The sequence below is a fragment of the Temnothorax americanus genome, unplaced genomic scaffold (genome assembly GCF_048541705.1).
Source record: "Temnothorax americanus isolate GAGA-0224 unplaced genomic scaffold, ASM4854170v1 Scaffold8, whole genome shotgun sequence".
Taxonomy (NCBI): Eukaryota; Metazoa; Arthropoda; class Insecta; order Hymenoptera; family Formicidae; genus Temnothorax; species Temnothorax americanus.
In genome coordinates, this window is record NW_027509802.1 from 5,011,676 (window position 1) to 5,036,115 (window position 24,440).

The window sequence follows — 24,440 nt, forward strand, 5'->3', positions numbered from 1 at the left end:
TCAGTTTTAACGGAGCACACGTACTCACCGTTAAAACTTATTTTTAGGTAAAACTAGTTGTAACTAGGGAAAAGTAATAATGAACTTCTGTTTTTTAACAAAACGGGTGTGGAAAAGTGTATGCGTGGATGCAGTTCCGCCCTCCTGTGGGGGGTTCCACCTCCAAAAAACTAACCTAATCCAACCCGATTGTTGTGTGGGTGGATCACACGTGTATGATCACACATATACTCTTCCACCCACACAACAATCGGGTTGGGTTAGGTTAGTTTTTTCGGAGGTGGTGCCCCCCGCGGGGAGGCGGAACCTACTGCTTTCACGCATACATTTTCCACACGAAATGAGGTGCCATAGGTTTACAACTTTCCACACGTAAAAAGTTCACACATGTACTTTGCAAGGTATACTATGTGTCTAGTTTAACGGTAGTGGAGCCCCCCGCAGGGAGACGAAACCCATTGCATCTCGCATACACTTTTCCATCCGCTTTGTTAAAGCAATAATAGTTGAGCCACACAACATTCTTTCGTTTGTTTTATAAGCAAATTGTTTTGTTAATAACTTTTTAATAAACAACGAGCGACGGAAAAAGTCAATGCTCTTGGAGGTCAAGATCAACATCAAGGTCAAAAGTCATTTGGGGCTAACTGTGTAAAAGGAAATATTTAGCAAAAAAAATAATCTTACTCCAAGCCTATTTCTAAAAACTTGAAATTAAAATTTGGTTGAGATAGGCTTGGAGTTAGATTAGTTTTTTTATGCGGAACCTCTGCTCCGCCTACATGTGTACTGTCTATACACATATGTCAGCAAATTACTTCCCTTAATAGTGACACAAAAAATATCAAAAGACCCTTTCGGAACCCTATTTTGAATAATTACCACTTTTAACTGGCTCAACTCAGAACTAGTTTTGCCTAGTAAAATAGTGTGCAAATTAGAAACTTGCACTTCTTCATCATCACAGATCGCTACCATTGCTTCTATTTTATTTAGCTTATAAAGCTTTCTCTATGAGGAAGCTTGTATTTTATTTGATGCATAATTATTCGTATTTATTAGTTTAGCTTCCTCATAGAGAAAGCTTTATGAGCGAAATAAAATAGGAGCAATGGTAGCGATCTGTGATGATGAGGAAGTAATGTGCAAGTTTCTAATTTGCACACTTTTTTTCATTTTAAATTTAACCTTTTTATAAATTAAAAAGGGTCAGCTTAGTAGCACAAGTGGGGTTTTACAATGGACGCAATGTCAAATCGATATTGACTTTGAGAGTTTAAGCTACATGGTTCATATATGGACTTCGCATTTAGATCTTTGATCGCGTATAAAGCTAGATCTAATGAATCAAATCTTAAAAAATTATATATGAAATAAGGGTAAAAAAGAATTAGAAATAACCTGATATTTCAAAATTTGCGGAAGTTAGAGCAGCCACAGCCATTTCTGTAATATCTCAAAATTTGCGGAAGTTAGAGCAACTACGGACATCAAAATCCGTACATGCACACGCACACGCACACGCATGCGCACACGATCACGCACACGCAAACACACACACACACACACACACACACACACACACACACACACACACACACACACACACACACACGGACATTTTTTAAACGCAATTTTTTGACGTTTTAGAATACTCTGAACATATTAGTATCAAAAATTCAAAAAACAATCTTTTTTTTGTTTTTTTCTACCCTTATTTCATATATAATTCTTTTAAATTTGATTGATTAGACCCAACTATACACGCAATCAAAGGTTCATATACAAAATTTACGAAAACAAAGCTTCCTCTATGAGGAAGCAAAACTGTTAACATATTTTAACAAATCGACTTTTTAGTCAGATTTAGTTTTCACTGACAGTTCATTGTTATTTCTAGAATTGATCAGTTAATACTAGTATTGACGAGGGGCGGCAGTGTGGTCTAGTGGTAGAGCGCCAGACTCGTAATCTGAGGAACTAGGTTTGAGTTCACTAGAGCCATGTAAACATGGAAAGTTTTTTCCGAAAGCTGCGCCCTACGTGCAAGATAAGCTCTTGTGCGGAGCAAACTGGGCTCCGTCTTTCGGAAAAAGACGTTAAGCCATTGGTCCAAAGGGTTAAATGAGAGGAGAAGGATAGTATTGGATGAGAATTGAATAAAGGGTTGGGAACGTCCCTACAAAACTCCTAGCAACCCTGAGGGGAGTCAATAAACGTATTTATCTTTTTTTTTACTAGTATTGATGATGGGCCTTTGATAAAACTAGTTTTGATTAATTAAATCGGGTATTGATAGAATTCGGGTTCTAACGGTATATAATACGGCGTGAAACTGCTATGACACGGGCATCAACGGAGAAAATTTATTGGAAGCAGCATAAAAGGCAAATATGATATATCTCAACACAATGACATAATGACATAGTTAGGAGAATCAAGATAATGACCATTCAATATTGATTTGGTTTTTTGTACATACCTGATATTTTGCGGAATATCAGTAGATTAAAGACATATGGTTTAGATTATTATCCAATAACGATTTCACTAAACACACGAGAGAATAAAAAGTCATAGTAAACTTACAAACAAAATTATAGCGAAAAAAAAAACAAAGTAAGATGAATACTATAAAGTACTAAAAAACCAACTATGGATAAAATACAGAAAAAATTAATAATTTAATTACATTAAAAGAGAAATATAATACGGTAATAAAATATATATATAATATATATATATGTATATATATATATATAAGGTTCTGTTCTCTTGACATCTGGAAAGAGGAATATCAGAATTTGTTGGAAGAGGATTGAAAACATCTCTTTACACCATCGAAATAATTTCGATAGAAATAATAGGGTTGTGTGGGGTGATGTGCCACACGTTCACTCGTTGCTCGGAAAACATATCCAAAAATCAAATTCTTGAATATATCATGGCTGTATAATGTAGAGGAAGGAAAATACTACAATTCTGCGTGATTAGATTTTCAAAATTTTAAATTTTTTCTAAAAATTTTTCGAGTTTTCAAAAAAACGTCTGTTTTAGCATTTTCAAATTTTCTTGGAGTGATGTGCAACACAGGTAAAATTAAGGTAAAAAATGCATGAATATCGACATCAATCGACTTAAATGTTAAACTTCGGCTTCTTAAATACAAATTATAATCGAAATCTGGCGAACAAAAAATTTCACTGTGTTGTAATCGACCTCTGACAAATGGACAAAAAAAATCATTTTTTATTTGATTTCTTATTTATTTATTGCTTAAAAATTAATATAATGAAAGGAAAAACGCAACCGGATGATCGCCTTTCAGCAATTTTATTGCTGCCCAAATTAGCTCGCAATTGACCGGAACAGCGATACCCTTATTTTTATACTTTCGTGGCATAATGACTAAACACATTGAAAAATGCATTAAAACACTTCATATACACATGTTCAATTGTAAAATAGCGATAAACTAGCGAAAAATGAGTGTTGCACATCACCCTAAAAAAAATGTTGCACATAACCCCAAACACGCTATTTTGCGCGGACTGGCGTGACACCAACACAACGTAAGAAAATCACAAAATTGCTTTGGATTATCAAAAGTACTTGAAAAACTAACAATATAAAAATATTTACCTATCAGATGACTAAAACCAATTCACGAAATCACTATGAATGTGAAAAGCGAAAATTACATTGAGCTCGAGAAATTTAACTCGCTTTTCGTACAGCAAACCAGGGTGCGTGCCATCTCGCGAGTTATTTATCTAAAACAAGGTACTATTGACACAAATAGATGGCAGTATGCGGTTCTGTCAAATGTCGACATGCAGACCAGGAATCGGAAACGTTGCACATCACCCCACACAACCCTACATACAGAAAGATAAAAAATAAATATCAAGTCACCTGCAGGATACAAAGGCTGGATTCGTCTCGACGCTTTCAGCGCTATAATCTACACTGAAAAAAGGTTTTAGTTATAATAACCAAGGCTTGGTGAAATAGCTTCAACTAAAGGGTTTAGTGATTATGACGAAATAATTTGGTTAATGTTAACAAATTTCGTCATTATTTGTAATCAATATTTTGTTATTAAATACGAGCGGTAGCTAATTTTTATTAAAATTGTATGCGGACACATACACATATTTCTTTGCATCACGCAATACATGCACCGGCAGAAATGGTGTGGCCCTTGGCGGTAAGATTATGTATATAAGCACCCACATACCTAGCCGCCACGACAATTATGCCGGTGCGTGTACATATATGCATGTTAATCTAGAGAGCCTATACCTTTCTTTAAATAAATTTATCATTAATTTTTTTTATGCTAATTAGATAGATAATTTTTAATTTATGCATACGTTCGCGCACACGTGCGCACACACACGCACACACACGCAAACACGCGCGCGCGCACACACACACACACACACACACACACACACACACACACACACACACACACACACACACACACACACACACACACACACACACACACACACACACACACACACACACACACACACACACACACATACACACACACACACACACACACACACACACACACACGCACGCACGCACACGCACACGCGCACGCGCACACACACACACGCACACGCACACGCACACGAACACGCACGCACGCACCCGCGTGCCTGCACCATAGCGCGTTCCCCGAACGCAGCCATTATATTGAGAATAGTTATTTGTGAGCGAGTGCGATCACCCGCACTCGTGTCCAATTTTTAATTTCCCGCACTTGTTACACACCCTATTTTATATTACAAAGTGCGTGGAAAGTGGCCCATTGCGCGCGCGCCATTTGTGCGACGGATGGCCGATTTCACACACGAGTCGAAACAGTGCGGTAATGTAAACATAATGTAAACATTACCGCACTGTTTCGACTCGTGTGTGGAATTGGCTATTTGTCGCACAGATGGCGCGCGCGTAATGGGCCACTTTACACGCACGTGTGATATAAAAGTATTTCTAATATTTACATTAATTTCAGTAAGTAATAGGGATTCGTATAAGGAACCAAGCAGCCATGTTGCTACTGAAAGATACTCACCTGTTCGTCGAGCATCGGAAGGATCAGGTGCTCCTGGGCCAGGCATTCAAGCACTTCAACAAGAATATCAACAGTTACAGAGATTAGCATCACCTTCACATAGCCCTGCGAGTATTCCGGGTTCTCCTGTACACGAAAGAGGTGTAGCAGCAATTACGCAAGGTATTTATTTTTTATAGAATATTTTGTTAATTTAATATACAACGTGCCTTATATCATTATTTTTTTTATTGCGAATTTTTGGCTTATTAATTGTTCAATAATGTTAACTGATAGTTATCAGTTTATTTTTATAACAAGTAAGTTTGGTGTTTGACAACAAGCAATTAATTTAATATGTTGAAAAGATTTATATTTCTCTATTAAAATGTACGCAATTATATAATTGGCATAATATTAATAATTCATTATTATAAAAATATCTTATGCTATACAAGACTAGGGCTGTTATTTTTGACAACTTCGAAGCTTTGAATATCGAATCCTTCGAAGCAAATTAATTTGGGTACCCGTACGATGCGGGTACCCGTATCGACGCGGGTATAACAGCATATGCTATAGATATCTGTATATTATACGGAGACGCGTATATGCAGAGTAATAAAACATATATTTTTACATGCTTCAAAAATGTATGAAAGAATGCTTATATTAACCGTCCGTTCTTTCGGTACCTTCTTAGTGCATACGTGGGTCTGTCATGTTCAACACTATTTTCCCTACCTTAAAGTATTTTAAAAAATCTGAAAAAATTCACAAAACATCTGTTTACATTGTAGTTGACGATTTTATAGTCTTTTCATAAACATCGTTTATTTAATACTAGCTGGTTACCCGGGCTTCGCCCCGGAAAACATATGTAATAAAACACGCAAATAATCTCTCTCTCTCTCTCTCTCTCTCTCTCTCTCTCTCTCTCTCTCTCTCTCTCTCTCTCTCTCTCTCTCTCTCTCTCTCTCTCTCTCTCTCTCTCTCTCTCTCTCTCTCTCTCTCTCTCTCTCTCTCTCTCTCTCTCTCTCTCTCTCTCCCTCTCTCCCTCCCTCCCCCTCCCTCCCTCCCTCCCTCCCTCCCTCCCTCCCTCTCTCTCTCTCTCTCTCTCTCTCTCTAAAATGCTCTAAATTGAAAAATATTACTTTTAATTAAGCCGATTTCTAAAAAGATACCGATTCCCAAAAATATCGGTAATGAAAAAATATACAGTTTATAGCACTTCTCGGGAAGTTTTACCCCTGTTTTATATACAATTCTTTAAAATTTGATTATTTCCCGAAAAATTTGTCAAATTTTTGATACCGGTTTCCAAAAAAATCGGTAACGAAAAATTATATACTTTATAGCATTTCCCGGAAAATTCAACCCCTACTTTATGTACAATTTTTTGAGATTCGGTCATTCGGAACCGGTTTCCAAAAAGATCGGTAACAAAATACTTCATATACAATTAATTCTTTGAGATTCAATCAATTATTTCCCGAAAAATTGGAAACATGAAAAAAAACCGGTTTCCAAAAAGATCGGTAACAAAAACTATACACATCATGGCGCTCCCCGTAAAATTCTACCCTTACTTTATATACAATTCTTTAAGATTTGGTCAATTAATTCCTGAAAAATTGAAAAAATTTTCGTACCGGTTTCCAAAAAGATCGGTAACGAAAAATTATACACTTTATAGCACCCACCGGAAAATTCTACCCTTGTTTCATATATAATTCTTTGAGATTCGGTCGATTATTTCCAAAAAAATTTAAAAAATTTAAAAAATCGGTTTCCAGAAAATCGGTAACGAAAAACTGTACACATCATGGCACTCCCCGGGAAATTCTACCCCTATTTCATGTACCCTTGATAAAAATTCGGTCCACTAACGAATGAGTAGTTCGCGGACAGACAGACAAACCGTCGGGTTTTATATAATAGTATAGATTTTACCTTTAATGAACTTTGAATAAAATTAGCAGAATTATTACTTACAAAAAAGATTATGTCTAGTATATATGTGGGTCTGAGACGTCCGTGCGAGATTTGACTTGCTCGGTATTCGGAGATATATTAATCTTTCGTAACAGCTCTGAGTCCCTCTTGAGTCTCTTCTCCTACTTACTTTTTTAAGCAGGTGAGCCAGACAGGCAGGCTTCCCAGTTTTACAGTTAGTAGTAGTAGTAAGCGGGGGGTTCTACTTGAGGCCCCGATGGCACCTAGATTCTAAGATCTATTGTACCTTCCGCTCTTTTTTGGCTAGGTGTTTTGGGGCCAGCCCTTAGCCTAGTACCAGGTTTATCAGGTCTGTCACCCTAGCACTTTTCCAAAATCATAGTGTCTTTAGGTAACTTTAGTTTTAAGCTTTTGGAGGTCTTAATTTATTGCCTACGATGGCACCGTTTTTTTGCACGAGCCCCACGTGCGGCGGGGCGCAGTCTGAAATATACTGGTGGAAAAAATTTCCGTGTTCAGGTGGACTCGAACCCGATACCTCGGGGTTATGAGTCTGGCGCTTTTCCAATAGACCACACTGCGCCTCTCAGTTTTACAGTTACGAGCAGATATTATTTTGGCTCGGCGTTCGACAGATCAATATATCGTCGAATACCGAGCAAGTATACGCGTCTCCGTGTAATATACAGATATCTGTAGCATACGCTGTTATACCCGCGTCGATACCCGTATTCACGCGGGTATAGCGGGGATCCGTATAATATTAACACGGGTCCCCGCATCGTACGGGTAGGGGAGACCGGGGCGAAGTCGGCCCTTTTTTTCGGTGTCGATTTTTAACAACAAAATAAATCATTTTAGTGAAATATAGTATACCATTGTAAGAAGTAAACCCTTGGCTACAAAATTTATATAGGCATTTTTGGTCTACGTCGCTTTGTTCAACCGGTATAAAGTAAAAACGACAAAGATGCAAAAATCGAAAAGTCAAAATTCCCGGGGTAGAGTCGTGTCTTTATTCCAGGACTGGATTTTAAGGTGGCTCTAAAGTGATATCGTTAGTCAATAATACAACTCACATAAAACTTGATAAAATACATTATGATTTTTCCTAAACATCTTATCTAAATAAAAATTATTAATATTGATAATGTTCCCATTGATTTTTATAAGTAGTTTATAAATTTATAATAACTATAAAAGGTCGATTGATTAATGTTGTCTTGATTCTTTCGCGTCAGTGCGCAAGTACTGTGTAGATAGTGTAGATCTAGCAGCCGACTCGCCGTCTCCCCGCTGGCGTATATAACCTCTTAGCGTGTCCATGACATTTTACTTCCGTGACACGCACATGCATCATCACTTTCTCGATCAAATATTTCTTAAAAATCCATGGCAACACACAACCTTTCATATACCACTGGAAAGCTTGTGATTTCATCTTTCAGTGTTCAGTTTTTTATTAACATCTCTAGTTTTTCTTAAAAGATATCATATCATTTCCAGTAAAAATTCAATAACCTCCCATAAGAGCTATGTTAAAAAGTGATTTTTTATATTGCTCGTTTGCAATAATTTACATGGCAACAGGGTCTCAAATTTTAAGAGATGGTTTATTATATGTTAAAGAACAACCTCCCAAAGTTTTATTTATATGGCTAGTCTTTTAGTTTACCTTAGAGCCACCTTAAATAAAGATACATAATTTTGATCATAAAAAAAATAGAATACACTTTATTCATTGTTTTTTAGTAGGAGCGGAGATATTACGATGCAAAGTCTGAAATGGTAAAATTTACATTTAAGATACGTCGTCGTCGCCGTACGGTTGCTTTTTTCCTCGATAGATGGCATTTGAGAACATGTCGAGCGTCCCCCCGGGTCTCTTCCATGACAGTGTTGCTACACTGAAAAGAGACAGCATATACGCATACGTGCGCCGTGCGCGCTTGTCGCTCAGTGCGTTTGCGCGGACAGCATGCTGTCAGTCAGTCATATAACCTAGAAATACTTATCGCGTTTGCGCGTAACACCGTGGTCTCTCATCGTTAAATATTACTAAGTACGATCGTTTAATTCCGAATTTCGGTCGCCTCGGGCAAGGATCGAAGTGCCACAAAATTAGGATGTGGGTGTCACATAAGAATCACAACATGGCACGTAACCCTCACTAAACTCCGTTGGTTACGTGGGCACCATAGAGTTCACGGTTCACACAACATACAGATTTCGATATAATTGCAAAAACGACTCCGCCCCAGAGCCGACTTCGCCTCGGTCTCTTCTACTCGAATTATCCGGATACCCGCGGAACTGGTCCAGATCCGTATACACGGGCGAACGGACGGGAACCCGAGTATCTTTTTTTTTTATGTCGGACTTTTACCGACTAAAACCCCACCGGGTGTCCACCTCTGCGCTTAACAGGGAGGTGACGGGAACTAACTATTGTACCCGAGTATCTGGGTATCCGTTTCTTTTTTCGAGCTCTAAGTTATAATACTTCAAAATTGTACTTTAGGAATAATTACATATTTTTGAAGCATGTATATTAATTAATTTTTTTTATTTAGAATATTTTTAACGTTTTCTAAATGAATTCACCATTCACACGAATATATTTTCAAAACTTCGAAGCTTTGAAGCTTCGAATATCGAAACCTTCGAAGCAAATCACCAGTCCTAATACAAGAGACATGACAATGTCTCAAGCCCCAAACACAATGCGAGGCGATAGTGATAGCGATAGCAACAGCGATACAGGCGAAAATTTTCAACCTATCGGAAGCCATGTATTAGTGCTGTACCTTTGTCAGCAATTTTGTCGCTATCGCTATCGCTATCGCATTGTGTAAGGGGCTTCACACTAATAGCGTTTTTCACTGGCAGAGTCGGTGCGCACTCAGTGCACATTAAAGCCGTCGTACACAAACCAACGTAAAGTGTATGTTTAATATAATCGGGTTAAATCATGAAATCCTCAATATTCTTTATTGCATTTATTTGGTAAAATATGTACTGAGTATTTTATCAGTCAAAATATTTGCATTTTACTTTAAATATTAGAGACTTTAAATCAGTTGTACAACGGCTTTAATGTGCACTGAGTGCGCACCAGTTCTGCCAGTGAAAAACGCTATTAAGTGTGCGCACCAGCGATACAGGCAGTGAAACAGAAAGTGTCTATATGTATATCTGAAGTATCAAGATGAGCAAAAGCATGATTGTCACATCTATAAAATGGTAAGCAGATGAAAGGACCCCGCCATAATCATACGTATTTTGGGTTTCGGTGAAATAAGCTGAAACTTTGGATTTAACTAGTTTATGTGATACTGATCACAAAAGTCACAAAGGCAATATTCATAAAAATCAACCGTTTAGATGTTGTCATCGTTCAAAAGTCAAAATAAGGTGTTATTTCAATACTATTGTGGGGTAGTGGATTTCGGTGAAATTGACTGAAACTTTGGAAATAGATGATTTATGTGATGCTGATAAAAAATCATCATAAGCATGATCCCCAAAATCAACTTTTTGGCCTCCATAAGCCGTTTCCCTTAATAATAACTATAGTATAACAGCAACAACATCACCAGGGGCCGTATTCTGTTCCGCTAAAATCTGCTTACCGACAATTTACACGATGTGAAAAACCTGCGCAATGACACTTATCGAACCGACAATTGTCGGTAGGCAGGAACGGAATACGGGCCCAGGCCTATTGTGCAACTAAAAGTATTTGAGTAAGTGTGTGCGTGCGTGCGTGTGCGTGCGCGTGCGTGTGCGAGTGCGTGCGTGCGTGCGTGCGTGCATGCATGCGTTTTTTTAAATTTTAAATTTGCATACTTTCAAAAAACATCGAAGAAAAAATTTAGTGGATCAGAAACTTGCACATTGCTTCCGTATCATTTTATTTCGCTCATAAAGTTTCTTCTACGAGGAAGCCATACTATTTTATGTTAAGGCTCCTGGGTAGTCACCGCGGCCATATTGGATTCTTACTATCGAGGCGAGGAAAACACCTAATTTTAAGTTGCGGTATTTTCCGAAATAAAAAGACATTTCAATAAAAAATCACGACAGATCGTTTCAGCACACTTCAAAAATTGACCGGATACTATCTTTTTCCCTCGACAATAAACAAACAGCCATAAAACGAAGCTTAAACATACGGAAAACAAGCCGTTTTCCGACTATCGAAAGGAGTGGTGAATGTTCCTTCCGCATATATATTTCTTGCAAATCTTACCATCCGGTCAATTTCACGAGTTTCACGAATACGTTAAACGTTAGAGCACAAGTACAGAGCGAATAATAAAGAAATATACCGCAACTTAAAATGAGGTTGTCAACATGTCACAAGACAGAATTCTCCATTGGAGAGAGTGAGAGGAGAGAGTTCTTATTTCTGCCGCGACGGTACGGCGCCACCGTCAACGCAGAGTTCTTGGCTCAGGGACCATGAGCCTTAATAATTATGTTGCTCTACTTTAAAAAGAAGCTAAGCTTTGAATAGAAACAATGCTAACAATCCGTAATTATGAGGAAGCAAGGTGCAAGTTTCTAACTTGCACACTTTTTAATTTTTAATTTATTAATTTGCGAATTAAAAAGATAAAAGTCCTCGGCAGAAGCAGAGAGCGCTCGGAACTCTATCATTCTACCCGCGTGATAATGCGCGTTATGCGCGAGAAAGAATACTGAATACCCTTGCGTTACTTTTATACCTTTTCGGAATGTCGAGCCAGTGAGTGAGGGCTGGTGCGAGGGTAGGGGGAGGGCGATTGGGTCATCGGAAGCTCCCATTGGACCCTCATAGGAAGGGGCTCCTTATAGGATGAAAAGAAAAAAAATGAGGGAGAAGAAGATTGGCCACCTCGGTCTGACTCATCTTGACTATTACTTTTGAGATAAGCTACAAGAATATACAATAAAGAATTGAGATTTTTAGTTAAACATTTCAAAGTAGGGGAGACCGGGGCGGAGTCGTCACTACAATTATCTCGAAATCTGTATGTTGGGTGAACTCGCCATTAATATTGTAAACACTACTTATGGTGCCCATGTAACCAACGGAGTTTAGTGAGATTATATGCCATGTTGTGATTTTCATTAAGGGAAACGTGTTTTCGAAGGTCAAAAGTAAAATATTTTTTGCGTCGAAAATTTTAAATATTTTAAATATTATTTTTTCTCCGAATCTCGTGATAAGTGATTCTGAAGAGTAATCCATGCTGAACACGAATCCAGTAAATTTTTTTTTATTTTTGTTGATTTCTAATATTTCATGAGCGATCAAACTTAAAGTCTGTCCGGGCTGAAGTCGTCACCAAGCCATATCATGGAGGCTTTGGGCGAAAATCAAAGTCAAAGAAGCAGCAGTGGTCGGATTCCGGCGAGGACTTGAATAATATATGCTGCGTTTTTATCTAAGTTCTGGGTAGCACCTCACGAGTTCTACCAAAAACTATTAATGCTCGAAGCGCTACGATTGATATATAAAAAGTTTTCGCGATTTTTCACATGTCGGGTCGAAAAATTTCTAAGTTCCGAAGAATAAAATTTTTGTTTAGTAAACCGGGCAATTTTATGAGTTCTGGGTAGCACCTCACGAGTTCTACTAAAAACTATTAAAGCTCGAAGCGCTACGACCGATATATAAAAAGTTCTCGATATATTCGATTTTTAAGTAAAGTAAAAAAAAAATTTTTATAAGTTCTGGGATTTCTGTTGAGAGTTCTGGATAGCACCTCAAGAGTTCTAAAAGAAATCCTAATGGCAAAATTAAATATTTTTAATACTTTTAATGTTATTGCTGATTTAGTGATTTCATTTTGTGAAGTTAGCACCCTCAAGATTCATCAACGGTTTTTTTAGCTTTATTTGCCAGAACTATTTCTAAAATTAATATAACTCTTCGGGGTGCATTCAAAACTTGAAAAAAAATGGTTTTTTGAAAGATGAGGTGCTAACTTCACAGAGCAGGTGACTTTCTTGGATCTCTAGTCGTGGCTCTGCAAGCTTCACACTCTTTGACCCAAATTTCTATATCACTATCAATCTGAGGCCACCAAAAATATTGCCTCGCTACTCGCTACAGCCTTTATTTTGGCTATTCCTAAATGAGCTCGTGTATTTCTTCTAAGAGAGCTTTCCTGAACTTTAATAGAATTAATACTCTGTATCCCCACATAAGAATATTATTTTGTATACTAATTTTGTCTGCTTTACTCGCATAAGCCTTTATTTCCTCACTAACCGCGTTCGGCCATCCATCTCTACTATACAGGTAAACCTTACTTAATATCTTATTTTTTCTAATTTCTTTTCTGATCTGTGCAGCATCTACAGGAGTACGTTCCGCGGTAACAAAATGGAAATAATCTTTTACTTCAGCTTGTTCAACTATACCCGGTCTCGGTAATCTAGATAAACCGTCTACTCCTCCATTATTAGTGCCTTTAATATGTTCAAATTTATATTGAAATCCACTTAAAAATAAAGCCCACTTTTGTAGTCTTCCTGTCGCCATTTGCGGAATACCTTTATGCTCACCGAATAAAGCTATTAAAGGTTTGTGGTCCAAACATAAAATGAACTCGTTATCCATTAAATATTGGTAGAACTTACATACTGCCCAATAAATAGCTAATGTTTCTCTATGAATTACCGAATACTTCTTTTCTGCCTCGTGAAGGACTCTAGATGCGAATGAAATAGGCTTTTCCGTGCCATCAAGTAAGACATGAAATAGAACTGCTCCGATGCCTACCTTAGATGCGTCACAAACCAGTTTCAATTTCCAATTCTTATTGAAATGAACAAGATTCCTTTTGGAAGATAACTCGCATTTCATATGCTTAAATGTTTTTCGCATTAAGATGTCCATCTAAATGTTTGATTGCGCTGTAACTCATACAATGGAGATAATATATGTGACAGATTAGGTGCAAATTTTCCATTATAATTGACCATTCCTACAAATGCTTTAACTTCCGTAATATTCTTAGGTCTAGGAGTCTCAACCATAGCTTCTACTTTTTCTGGATCTTTATGAAGATCATCCTTATCGATAATGTGTCCTAAATATCTAATTTCTGGCTGAAAAAATACTGACTTTTTAAGATTTACTTTAAAACCTGCCTCATAAAAACATTTAAAAACTTTTTCCAGATTTCGTAAATGATCTTCTACGGTTTTACCCGTTACTACTTTATCGTCAAAGAAATTAATAGCATTTTCAATATCTTGCAAAACTTTTTCTAAAGTCTTTTGAAAAACTGCAGCTGCTGGCATAGGTCCGAAAGGTACTTTTTTTTTACTAAATAAATACCTTTATGAGTACTCCAGGGTAAAAGTTTACTAGTCTCATCTGTGACTTCTAATTGATTATATATGCCGCCGTCAGATCAAGTTTAGTATACAACTTTCCACCTCTTAAAGCTGCAAATATTTCTTCGATCTTTGGAAACGGATGTTTAACATCATCTAAAAACTTATTAATTGTTATTTTATAATTAGCGCAAATTCTTATGTTACCATCTTTCTTAATGACTGGCACTAAGGGTGTACCCCACTTTGCATTGTCCGTTAATTTAATTATTCCTTTTTTCTCTAAATCATCTAATTGCTTGCTTATTTTTTCTTTAAATGCTAAAGGTATCGGTCTTGGTTTGACAAAAATAGGATTTACTCCCTCGGCTATTTTAAAATTTATCTTTTCATATTTATATTTACCCAACTCATCATTAAATAAATTCTTATATTTTTGCAATAGGGCTTCCAAATTATTCTCTTCTATAATTGAATGCAAAGGTGCAATATTAATTTTTAAAAGTTTCATTAAATCTCGACCCATTAGAATTCTATTTCCCGTATTAACTACTATTAAATAAATCTTAACCGTGGTCTCTTTACATTTAACTTCCGCTAATATTTGCCCTTCTGGAATTAAAATACTTCCGTTATACATTTTTAGTCTAACCTTTGTACTTTCTAACTTGCAATGACTAAATTTTTCTTGAAAAATTTTCTTGGGCATTATTGACCTTCCTGCGCCCGTATCAAGTTCCATTTTTATGGATTGACCCTCTATTTCTACTTTGACCACTAAAGGCTCTTTACCCGCACGTACATTGCTAAATTTATACATATCAACTATCTCAACAGGATCTTTTTCCTTTAATTCTAAATAATTTGTACTACTGACTGTATTCTTATTACTTTTGCAAATTTTAGTTAAATGACCTTCTTTTTTTACAAATGTTACACCTAAAGCTTTTATACTTGCACTTCGCAAATACATGTCTTGTGCCTCCACAGTGTACGCATTTTAGTTCATCCTTGTCCTGGTATTTACTAACTGCCTTATCTTCCTTCTTCTTCTCCTGCTTCGGTCCCTTCGGTTGAGTCTCTTTGCGTCTTCCGAACTTGACGTTGTGAACCTCTACAACAGCTTTCGACGAAGATGCCAAAGCAGCCTCTTTCTTCCTTGCCACTTCCAGGACAGCATGCAGGGTGACTATATGCTTTTCTTCGCATACCCTGTCTAAAATAGGTTCTTTTCTTAGTTCCGTGACGAATCGATCCTTAATATTGCAGTCCAACTGGGCGCCGAATTTGCAATTGCTGGTCTTACTTTTAATTCGAGCGAACCACTCGTTAACTGATTCCTTCTCTGACTGCCTTAACTCGTAAAACTCGATTCTTTCCTTGAAGACTGATACTTTTGGTGCAAACTGCTTCTTCAAAATGTCGCTTAACTCTTCATAAGATTTGGCTTTCGGTAGTATTGGATCACAGAGATCTTTAAGAATTTTATATGCCTTTTGTCCAATTAATGTAATTAATACCGCTACTTTACGTTCTTGCGAAACTTGATTCGCTATAAAATATTGTCCCAGACGCTCTTGATATAGATCCCAGTCTTTTCCGATATGGAATTCGGATAGCGCCCCTATTGTTGAATAGAAATTAATGTTTGGTACTTGCTCTGAATAGTTTTTTCTGTAGGCGCGATGGGCTGTATCTGCTGTGCTTGCTGTTGCATTAAATTTTGCTGTTGCTGTTGCAGTTGCTTCTGCCATTCTAATAATTGTACGTGTTCTTGTTGCAACTTAGCCTTAAATTGCTTTTGTTCTTTACGTCTTTGGTCCAAAACTAACTGCTGTTCGACCCACTTTTGAGTCGCTTGTAATTGCGGCTTGCCCTTGTCTTTGCCTTGGTCCGCCATAACCTTTTTCTCGAAGACGACTTTGTGACTAACTTCTTTTGGAAAAATACTTACACGCTTGTTGCTTTTAATTGCCTTTAATCCTCGTCGCCAATGTAATGGTTTTAATGACCAATGATGCTGATAATGTGTAAGTTAGCCAATTTATTACTAGGGCCCGGACGTTCGGGCACGGAGTCCGGGCGCGAGCCGAGAACCGCTGCGCGCTCGCCCTACCATCGAGTCTCGCCCCACCATCGAGCGCTCCGACGCTCGGCGATCGGACTCGATGGTGGGGCAAGCCGCCGAGATCTACTACTTAAATAAGCCAAGACCGCGGAGACTGATTTTTCTATTGTTCGCGATCGCACGAGAATACTATTTTATCGAATTTCAAACATAATTAAATGAAAAAAATGACTTCTTTGTCATATAAATATGACAGAAATATATATGATTTTTTACAGAGCCGAATCGGCTTTATTGTAAAATATGTTCCATGTTCTTGTATAAAATTACTTCCTATTCCTTAAAACGGCATAAGTAAACCGATAAACATATACGTAATCTTTAGCGATCGCAATTGTGGGTGGACGATTCTCCACCCACAATTCAAGGAAGAAAGTCCACATTTTCGCAAGAACATGCGAAGTTTTCCTTGTTGCCGATATCCCGCTAACAAAACTAGAAAATCTTAAATTACACAAGTTTCTTGAAAAATGAACTCAACAAAATATCTCAGAAGCGTCCACATTACGAAAAAATTATGTAGAACCAAATTACGTCGAAACAATGTGCAAAATTTGTAATATTGTGAACGAAAATAGTATCTGGTTATCGGTAGACGAAACTACAGATGCAGAAGACAGAGTTGTTGCAAATTGTATAATAGGGACTTTACATTCTGATAAACCTGGTAAAATTTTCCTTCTTAATTCTACAGTATTGGATAAAACAAATAATGAAACTATTGTTCAATTTGTCGAAGACTCTTTAAAAGGATTGTGACTGAAATACACAACGAGAGAGTATTATTGTTTTTATCGAACGGTGTTGCTTATATGAAAAAAGCTGGAGAAAAACTATGCGGCATGTTTCCGAAATTGATCCACGTAACTTGTCTTGCCTGGATTACACCGTGTAGCCGAAGAAGTTAGGTGTACATATAAAAAAGCAAACTGGATCATTTCGGAAACAAAAAAAATATTTTACAAAGCTCCACATAGAGTCGACTTGTTGAAAAAAATGCTTCCCAATGTTCCTTTACCGCCATTGCCAATTACAACTCGTTGGAGTACTTGGATCGAAGCAGCAAGTTACTAAAAGAAGCATTTTTTGGAAATAAGATCTGTTATTAAGGCAAAAAAAAAAGGCAAATGGAACCGGCTCTCCACCACGTCCTGGTTCGTGGTTCTGGTGTAACTAAGAGTGGAGAATCTTAACTTATTTCCTTTTTTAAATTAAAAAAAAAGAACCCCTTTATCGATCATTGCCAAATTTAATACCAACCTTCCTTGAATGATACTTTATCAATTAAAAAAAAATTTATTACTATAACAAAATTGTACAGATATTCGAGTAATTACGGAACGAGGCTAACGGAAAGAATGCCCGGAAGAGAGTCGTTCGTGTCGCGCTAGAATTCGCGTGTGTCGCCATCTGCCTCTAGGGAATAACTAATGCCAACACATTACATGCACCTTTGTTGTTTTTACTCTATACCAGTTGAACAAAGCGACGTAGACCAAAAATGTCCTTATAAATTTTGTAGCCAAGGGTTCACTTTTTACAACGGTATACCACATTTTACTAAAATTATTTGTTGTTAAAAATCGGCACTGAAAAAATAGTGACGACTTCGTCCCGGTCTCCCCTAATCTTTACATAACCTTTACGTAACGACAACACTCTTCAAGGTTATACTAATATTGCTATGTAATGTGTTACTTGAAACCTTGTAACGATGCACCCCGTGCGCTAAGCATCGTTCCCGGTTAACGACCGCCGGATGCCGCCCGACCGACGACCAGTCGGGCGAAGACCAGGGCGCGGTGCGCCCACATTTTAAATATAATTTTAAACGCACCGTGTGCGCGGGCCAAGCGCGGCACCAGTGCCTCCCGACGAGCGACGACGGCAGCCGAGCCGCCCCGAGGACGAGCGCGGCGCCGCGCCGCCCTACCACAGCGCGACGATCGGCGCTCCTCGCGAACCCGCCGCGCCGGGCGGGTATATAAACCGCCGCTCCGGCGAGAAAAAGACACTTCGTCAAAAAGCTCCGCTTCTTCCAGACGAAACCTATCCCGACTTCCAGGGAACACACCAAACGAGGTCCGGTGCTCCGAGCCTCGACTAAGAGCTCTCAGGTGTTCTCGCACTCCTTCAAACTTAACCCCGAAGGCACGGTTACGCGGGGTCGAGCGCGTTCGGCCTCGCAACGAGGGCTCTCGCTGCCGCCGCCTCCGGAAATTTTCCTACGCTACGCGTTCCTGCACGCATATCATCGCTATACCGCGACATCCGCGAGCCTCCAGGCATTATACCGCGTTCGTTGTTAAATACCGCGCCGTTATCAAGTGCAAGGGCACTACCTGTAAATATACCGCGTCCGCCTACATGTAATACGTCTAGGTAATATATCGAGCCCGTGGAATACGTCTATGTAACGCTACCGCGTTCGTTGTTAAATACCGCGCCGTTATCAAGTGCAAAGGCACTACCTGTAAATATACCGCGTCCGCCTATATGTAATACGCCTAGGTAATATACCGAGCCCGTGGAATACGTCTATGTAACGCTACCGCGTTCGTTGTTAAATACCGCGCCGTTATCAAGTGCAAAGGCACTACCTGTAAATATACCGCGTCCGCCTATATGTAATACGTCTATGTAATATACTGAGCCCGTCGAGTAACGATACCGCGTTCGTCATCAAGTGCATCCGCACTACCTTTTCGTTGCACATACCGCGTTCTGTTCGTCCCTGCGCACATACCGCGCTAACATCCCGCTTCGGGTATACCGAGTCCGCCGAATAGCGGGCTACCACGTCCGTTATTGAGTGCACCTGCACTGCCCCTTTCGTTGTATATATCGCGTCATTTCGAGTATATAATTCAACTGTGAATAAAACTACTGCATGTCTCACTAAATTGATTATTGTCTCTGGGCCTGTCATCGGACTCCTGATCCCGCACACCAGTCCGCGTTCGATAAAGTCAGGCCGTTACAACCTTACAACTTTTGTCTGAAACATTTTTTTGAAAATGCATAGTTTTCGTAAAATTTAAGGATTTCCATACTTTTGCCAAATTCTGTATATAAATTTATACAGTGTCGGTTTTATCTTCCGGTAAAATATTGCAACTGCATGTATCTGTAATTGCTTTGCAATATTACATTACAACTTGCAATATTGCACATTAATGCAATGCAACTGCAAGGTTAGCTGTATGGATTTTTAAAAATGACGTTTTTGTTCTTTTTCTATTTTTTGTTGTTTTTGAAGAAAGTAATTTTAAACTATTTTATTAATATGTATGTATGTATGTATGTATGTAAGTGTTTATTGTGTTTCCCCGCAGGGCTTACAAGGCGTTTTTTACCGAGGAACGTACCCAAACCTATTACATAGTTTTATCCCCTCCTGATCATTTACGACCTCACAAAACTTTTACTCCCCTCCCCATATTCCCCTTCTCCCTTCTTCCTCTTCTTCCGCTTCTTCTGCGACTCGTCTTTCCGCCTTCCTTCTTCCCGTCCTGCTCCTCCCTATTTGGTCCATTTTCTGTACCTCCTCTCCTTCTCTTCGTCGGATTCCATGAGCAGCTTCTCCTCCATCCCTTTTGAAATTTCTTCCTCCGACCTTCCTACTTTCCTGCGCACGTCTCTCTTCCCTTCTACTTTCTCCTCTCTCTCTATTCTCTCTCTCTATATCTCCTTTCCACCGACTTATCTTCGTGGATCTTTACCCCAACCCTATTACCCACCTTTTTCTTCGCCTCCAACACCCGCCACTTCTCCTCCTCGTCTCCCAGTTTGACCAAGATCGTCAACCACGCACCTCTCTGCCCCAGAACTACCACATCCCTTGTTGTCACCTTCACCTTCAGTCCTTCTGTGAAGAGCTCTTTCACCTTGTCCCAGTTTGATTTCTTCCCTCCCCGCTTCTCCTTCTCAACCCTTATTATGACGTTCTTCTTTCTTAGTTCCTCCTTGCTCCCTTCGTCCACCCCCGCCCACCATTTCTTCTCTCCCTCCTCACTCTCCTCGCTGTCCGCCCTCTTCCTTTTGCCTCCACCTTGCTCCAATCTCTCAACTTTTCTCTCCAATCTCCTTATTTTCTCCTCCATCTCCTCCATCCTCTCGTCCTTCTTTCTATCGTCCTCCTTCTTCTCCTTCACCAACTTTCTTACCTTCTCCTCCACCATCCTTTTCACCGCTTCTGCTATTACTCTCCCCTCTCGCTCTATCCTGGATCTGAAAGCGTGAGCCTATTACTTACTTCTCCCTTTCTCTATCCTCCTCTCTCTCCCCGCTCCTTCTTTCCTCCCCTCTCTCCTCTTTCCTCCTTGCCTCTTCCTTCTTCCAGCTCCTCCACCTCCCTTTTCCTTTTCCTTCTATCCTCTTCTAGCTCTATCATCCATTCCTCCCCTCCCCCTTCTTCATCCAATACCCATCCCACCGCTTCCTGCCAGCTACCGTTTCCTGATTTCCAACTTCTACATTCTTCCCATATATGCTTCCATGATTCCTCCCCATACTCACACACCCTACATTTCTTCTTCTCTTCCCCTTCCCAATATCTGTTCTCTTTCACCTCATTCCCTAATGTAAACCTCGCTACCCTTCTCCATCTACTCTCTCCCCATCCCTTCTTCAAATATCCCGGAATACCCCCTCCTTTTATTCATTTATACCATTTATTATACTTTGACTTCTCGATCTTTTCCCATCTTTCTCTCCTCTGCCTCTCCTTATCTCCCCCAACCAGCTTACAAAACCAATCATCTCCGTCTTCTCTCAATTTTTCCAATTCTTCTAACTCCACTTCTCTTTCTTCGAAGAACTTCCCTCTCTCTCTTTCCCAACTCGAGCCTGCTTTCCTTTCTCTCTCCTTTCTTTTCATCTCTTCCCAACACCGCCTCGCCAATTTGCTTCCTCTACCCTCCTCTAACTTTTTCTCAAATCTCCATGCTCTCATCCCTGCTCTCCCTCTTATCTTCTCCCTTTGCAACTCTTCCCTAACAAGGTACCACGGTGTTTTCTCGTCCACTCCTAAGACCCATCTAATATACCTTTCTTCCATCTTTTCCATCCCTTCTTTTTCTCTCCATCCCCATATTTCTGCTCCATATCCCATCACCGTCCACACCAGCCTATCAAACAACCACAGTCTTTTTCCCCAGTTTTTCTCAAACCGTCTCTTCCTTATCCCCCATACCTTTCCCATCACCGCCGCCGTTTTCCTAATCCTTTCCTTTACCTGCGCTTCCTGTCCTCCGTTTTTTTGAAACACATAACCCAGCTATCTAAATTCCTTTACCTCTCCTAATTCCTTTCCTTCCCATTTCCATCTTTTTTTACTGTTCCTCCCTTCTCCCTTCCTAAACCTCATTATTTTCGTTTTCTCCACATTTAACTCCAGTCTTTTCTTCCGTAAGTACTTCTCTAATCTTTCTAACATACTCTTCATTTGCTCCTCGTCCTCTGCGATTAGCACTACATCGTCAGCATATGCCAGAGTATATACCCTCTTATCTCCTGACATTATTCCTCCCTATTTTACCCTGCCCATTTTTTTCTCCATATCCGCTAGTAACACGTTAAACAATAACGGGCTTAGCGGGCACCCCTGTCTTACCCCCCTCCCCGTCCAGAATGCCTCTCCTATATCGTTACCTACCCTTACTCTACTTCTCGTCTCCCTCAGCAACTCCTCCGTCCTTCTCACCAGCCCTTCCCTTATTCCTCTTTCCCTTATTGCTTTTACTAGCACCTCCCTGTTTACCGAGTCAAATGCCGCCTTAAGGTCTACGAAACATGCTATTAACTTTCCCCCTTTCTTCTCCAGCCTCCTATTCACCAAGTAGTTTAAAACATAGATATTATTTACAGTTCCCATTCCCCTTCTGAAGCCCGTCTGATTATGTGGTATAATTCCTTTCTCCTCTAGCTCCTCTCTTAACCTTTCCGCAATAATGGCCGTGTACACCTTGTACAGTGACGACATTATTGTCGCCCCTCTGTACTCTTCTACTTTTTTTCTTTCCCCTTTCTTTACGATTGGGACGATTAATCCCTCTCTCCAATTCTCCGGCCAACCTCCCCCCTTCCATATTCTGTTTATATATCTCCATGCCCAAGTCTCCAACTCCTTCCCCCCATATTTCCACACCTTACCTGGTATCCCATCCCTTCCCATTGCTTTTTCATCCTTTAACTTCCTTATTGTCCTTCTCATTTCTTCTATGCTTATCTCCTCTTCTTCCTCTCCTTCCTTTTCTTCCCTCCTCTTATCCTCTTCCATCCTCACCCTCCCCTCTACTCCACCTAACAGCTGCATAAAGTATTCTTTCCATTCTTCCTTCTCAATCCCTTCCTGGATTCCTCTCCTCTTTCTTCTCTCCCTATTTACTATCTCCCATACCTCCGACTCTCTCCTTGCTTCCATCGCCCTTCTCTCCCATCTCAGATTTTTCTCCTCCTTTTTCCTCTTACACAGCTCCTTAAACTCTTTCCTCCTTTCTCTGTATGTATTGCCCTCTTCCTTACCTTTTCTCCATTCTCTCAGTTTTCTTCTTGTTTCCTTCTTTGCTTCTCTGCATTCTTTGTCCCACCACCCCACTTTTTTATTCTTGCTTCCCTTCACCTCCTTTTCCACCCCTATTATTGCCTCCACTATTCTCGTTTCCATTTCGTCCCATTCCTTATTTATCTCTTCCTCTTTCTCTTTTACTTCCCCTATTCTTTTTTCGAACATCTTTACTCCTTCCTCATTCCACACTCCCTTGTTTCTTTTCTTCCACTTTCCCCCTCTGTCCTCCTCCATGCTCCCCCATACCGCCATTTCCAAGGGATGATGGTCTGAGTCCACTCTATCCCCCACCGTCATGCTCTCGATTTTCTCCCTTTTCTCTCCATCCCCTATCACATAGTCTATCACTGTTTCCCTTTTTCCTCCCGTAAATGTAAATTCCCCCTCCTCATCCCCTCTCACATTCCCATTGAATATCTCCCACCCTCTCTCCTCTACACATTTCACCAGCAACCTCCTCTCTCTATCCATATTTTTATCTTTTGATTTTCTTCCTCCCTCCCTCAGCCCTCTCCCTTCCTCCTCCTCTACTCTCCCCCCTTCCTGCCCCGTCCTTGCATTGAAATCTCCTCCAATTATCGTAAATCTTCCTTCCTCTTTCTCTTCCATAAAATGCCCTAGTTCCTGTAAGGTCTCCTCCATTCCCTCCTTCTTTGCATACACCCCTATAATCTTCCAGTTCTCGTCACCTATCCTAACCTTTCCCACTATCATTCCCTCCTTGTCAATTTCCATTTCTGTTCCCTTCTCTTTTAACCCCTTTCTTATTCCTATTATCATCCCTCCTATTGCTCTTCTTTCCCGCCATTTGCACTCCCCATTCATATCCTGTTGGCATCCTCCCCCTTATTCTTTCCCAGCCCTTTTCTCCTATCCAGGTCTCTATCAAGACTATCACATTTTCTTTCTTTAGCCCCTCCCAAAAACTATCTTATTAATATAAATTACTATATTTTTATTAAATAATTTATATAAATAAAAAATACATTTATATATATATATATATATAAATAAGAAATGCAATTTAAATATATAAATTCCGTATAACACTATATGTAAATCCAACCTCCACGCGATACACTTTGCGTAATGCTAATTTCGGCAGTACTGTAACTTTCAAGTTCTATATCTCGAAAAGTACTTAATGAAAAAATACTTTACTATAGTATTTTGAAAAACTGTTAAGGTAAAAACTACATGAATATATAATAAATAATTTTAAATTTGTAATAAAAAAGAATTCTAAGGTAATTACGTGACTTTGACAATACTATTCAACTTTATATTAATATTTCTATGTAACGTGTCACTTAAAACTTCACAACTTTTATATATAATATTTTTTTTGAAAATGCGTAGGTTTCGTAAAATTAGGGGTT

The 24,440-nt window shown here is 39.2% G+C and overlaps 1 protein-coding gene, 1 long non-coding RNA gene and 1 pseudogene across 7 annotated transcripts in view; 2 read left to right on the forward strand and 1 right to left on the reverse strand.

Annotated features, from left to right (window-relative positions):
* LOC143907298 (uncharacterized) overlaps positions 1-24,440 on the reverse strand; it is a 192,712-nt gene that overhangs the window by 163,774 nt on the left and 4,498 nt on the right. The gene's annotated exons all lie outside the window — the stretch shown is intronic.
* LOC143907290 (serine/threonine-protein kinase SIK3) overlaps positions 1-24,440 on the forward strand; it is a 199,086-nt gene that overhangs the window by 158,274 nt on the left and 16,372 nt on the right. For all 6 annotated transcript variants that reach the window (XM_077423968.1, XM_077423966.1, XM_077423967.1 and 3 more), the window contains one exon: positions 5,036-5,257. In XM_077423968.1, the coding sequence (XP_077280094.1) occupies positions 5,036-5,257 (222 nt within the window). The remainder of the gene's footprint in view (positions 1-5,035; positions 5,258-24,440) is intronic.
* On the forward strand, positions 16,968-17,752 carry LOC143907302 (uncharacterized; annotated as a pseudogene).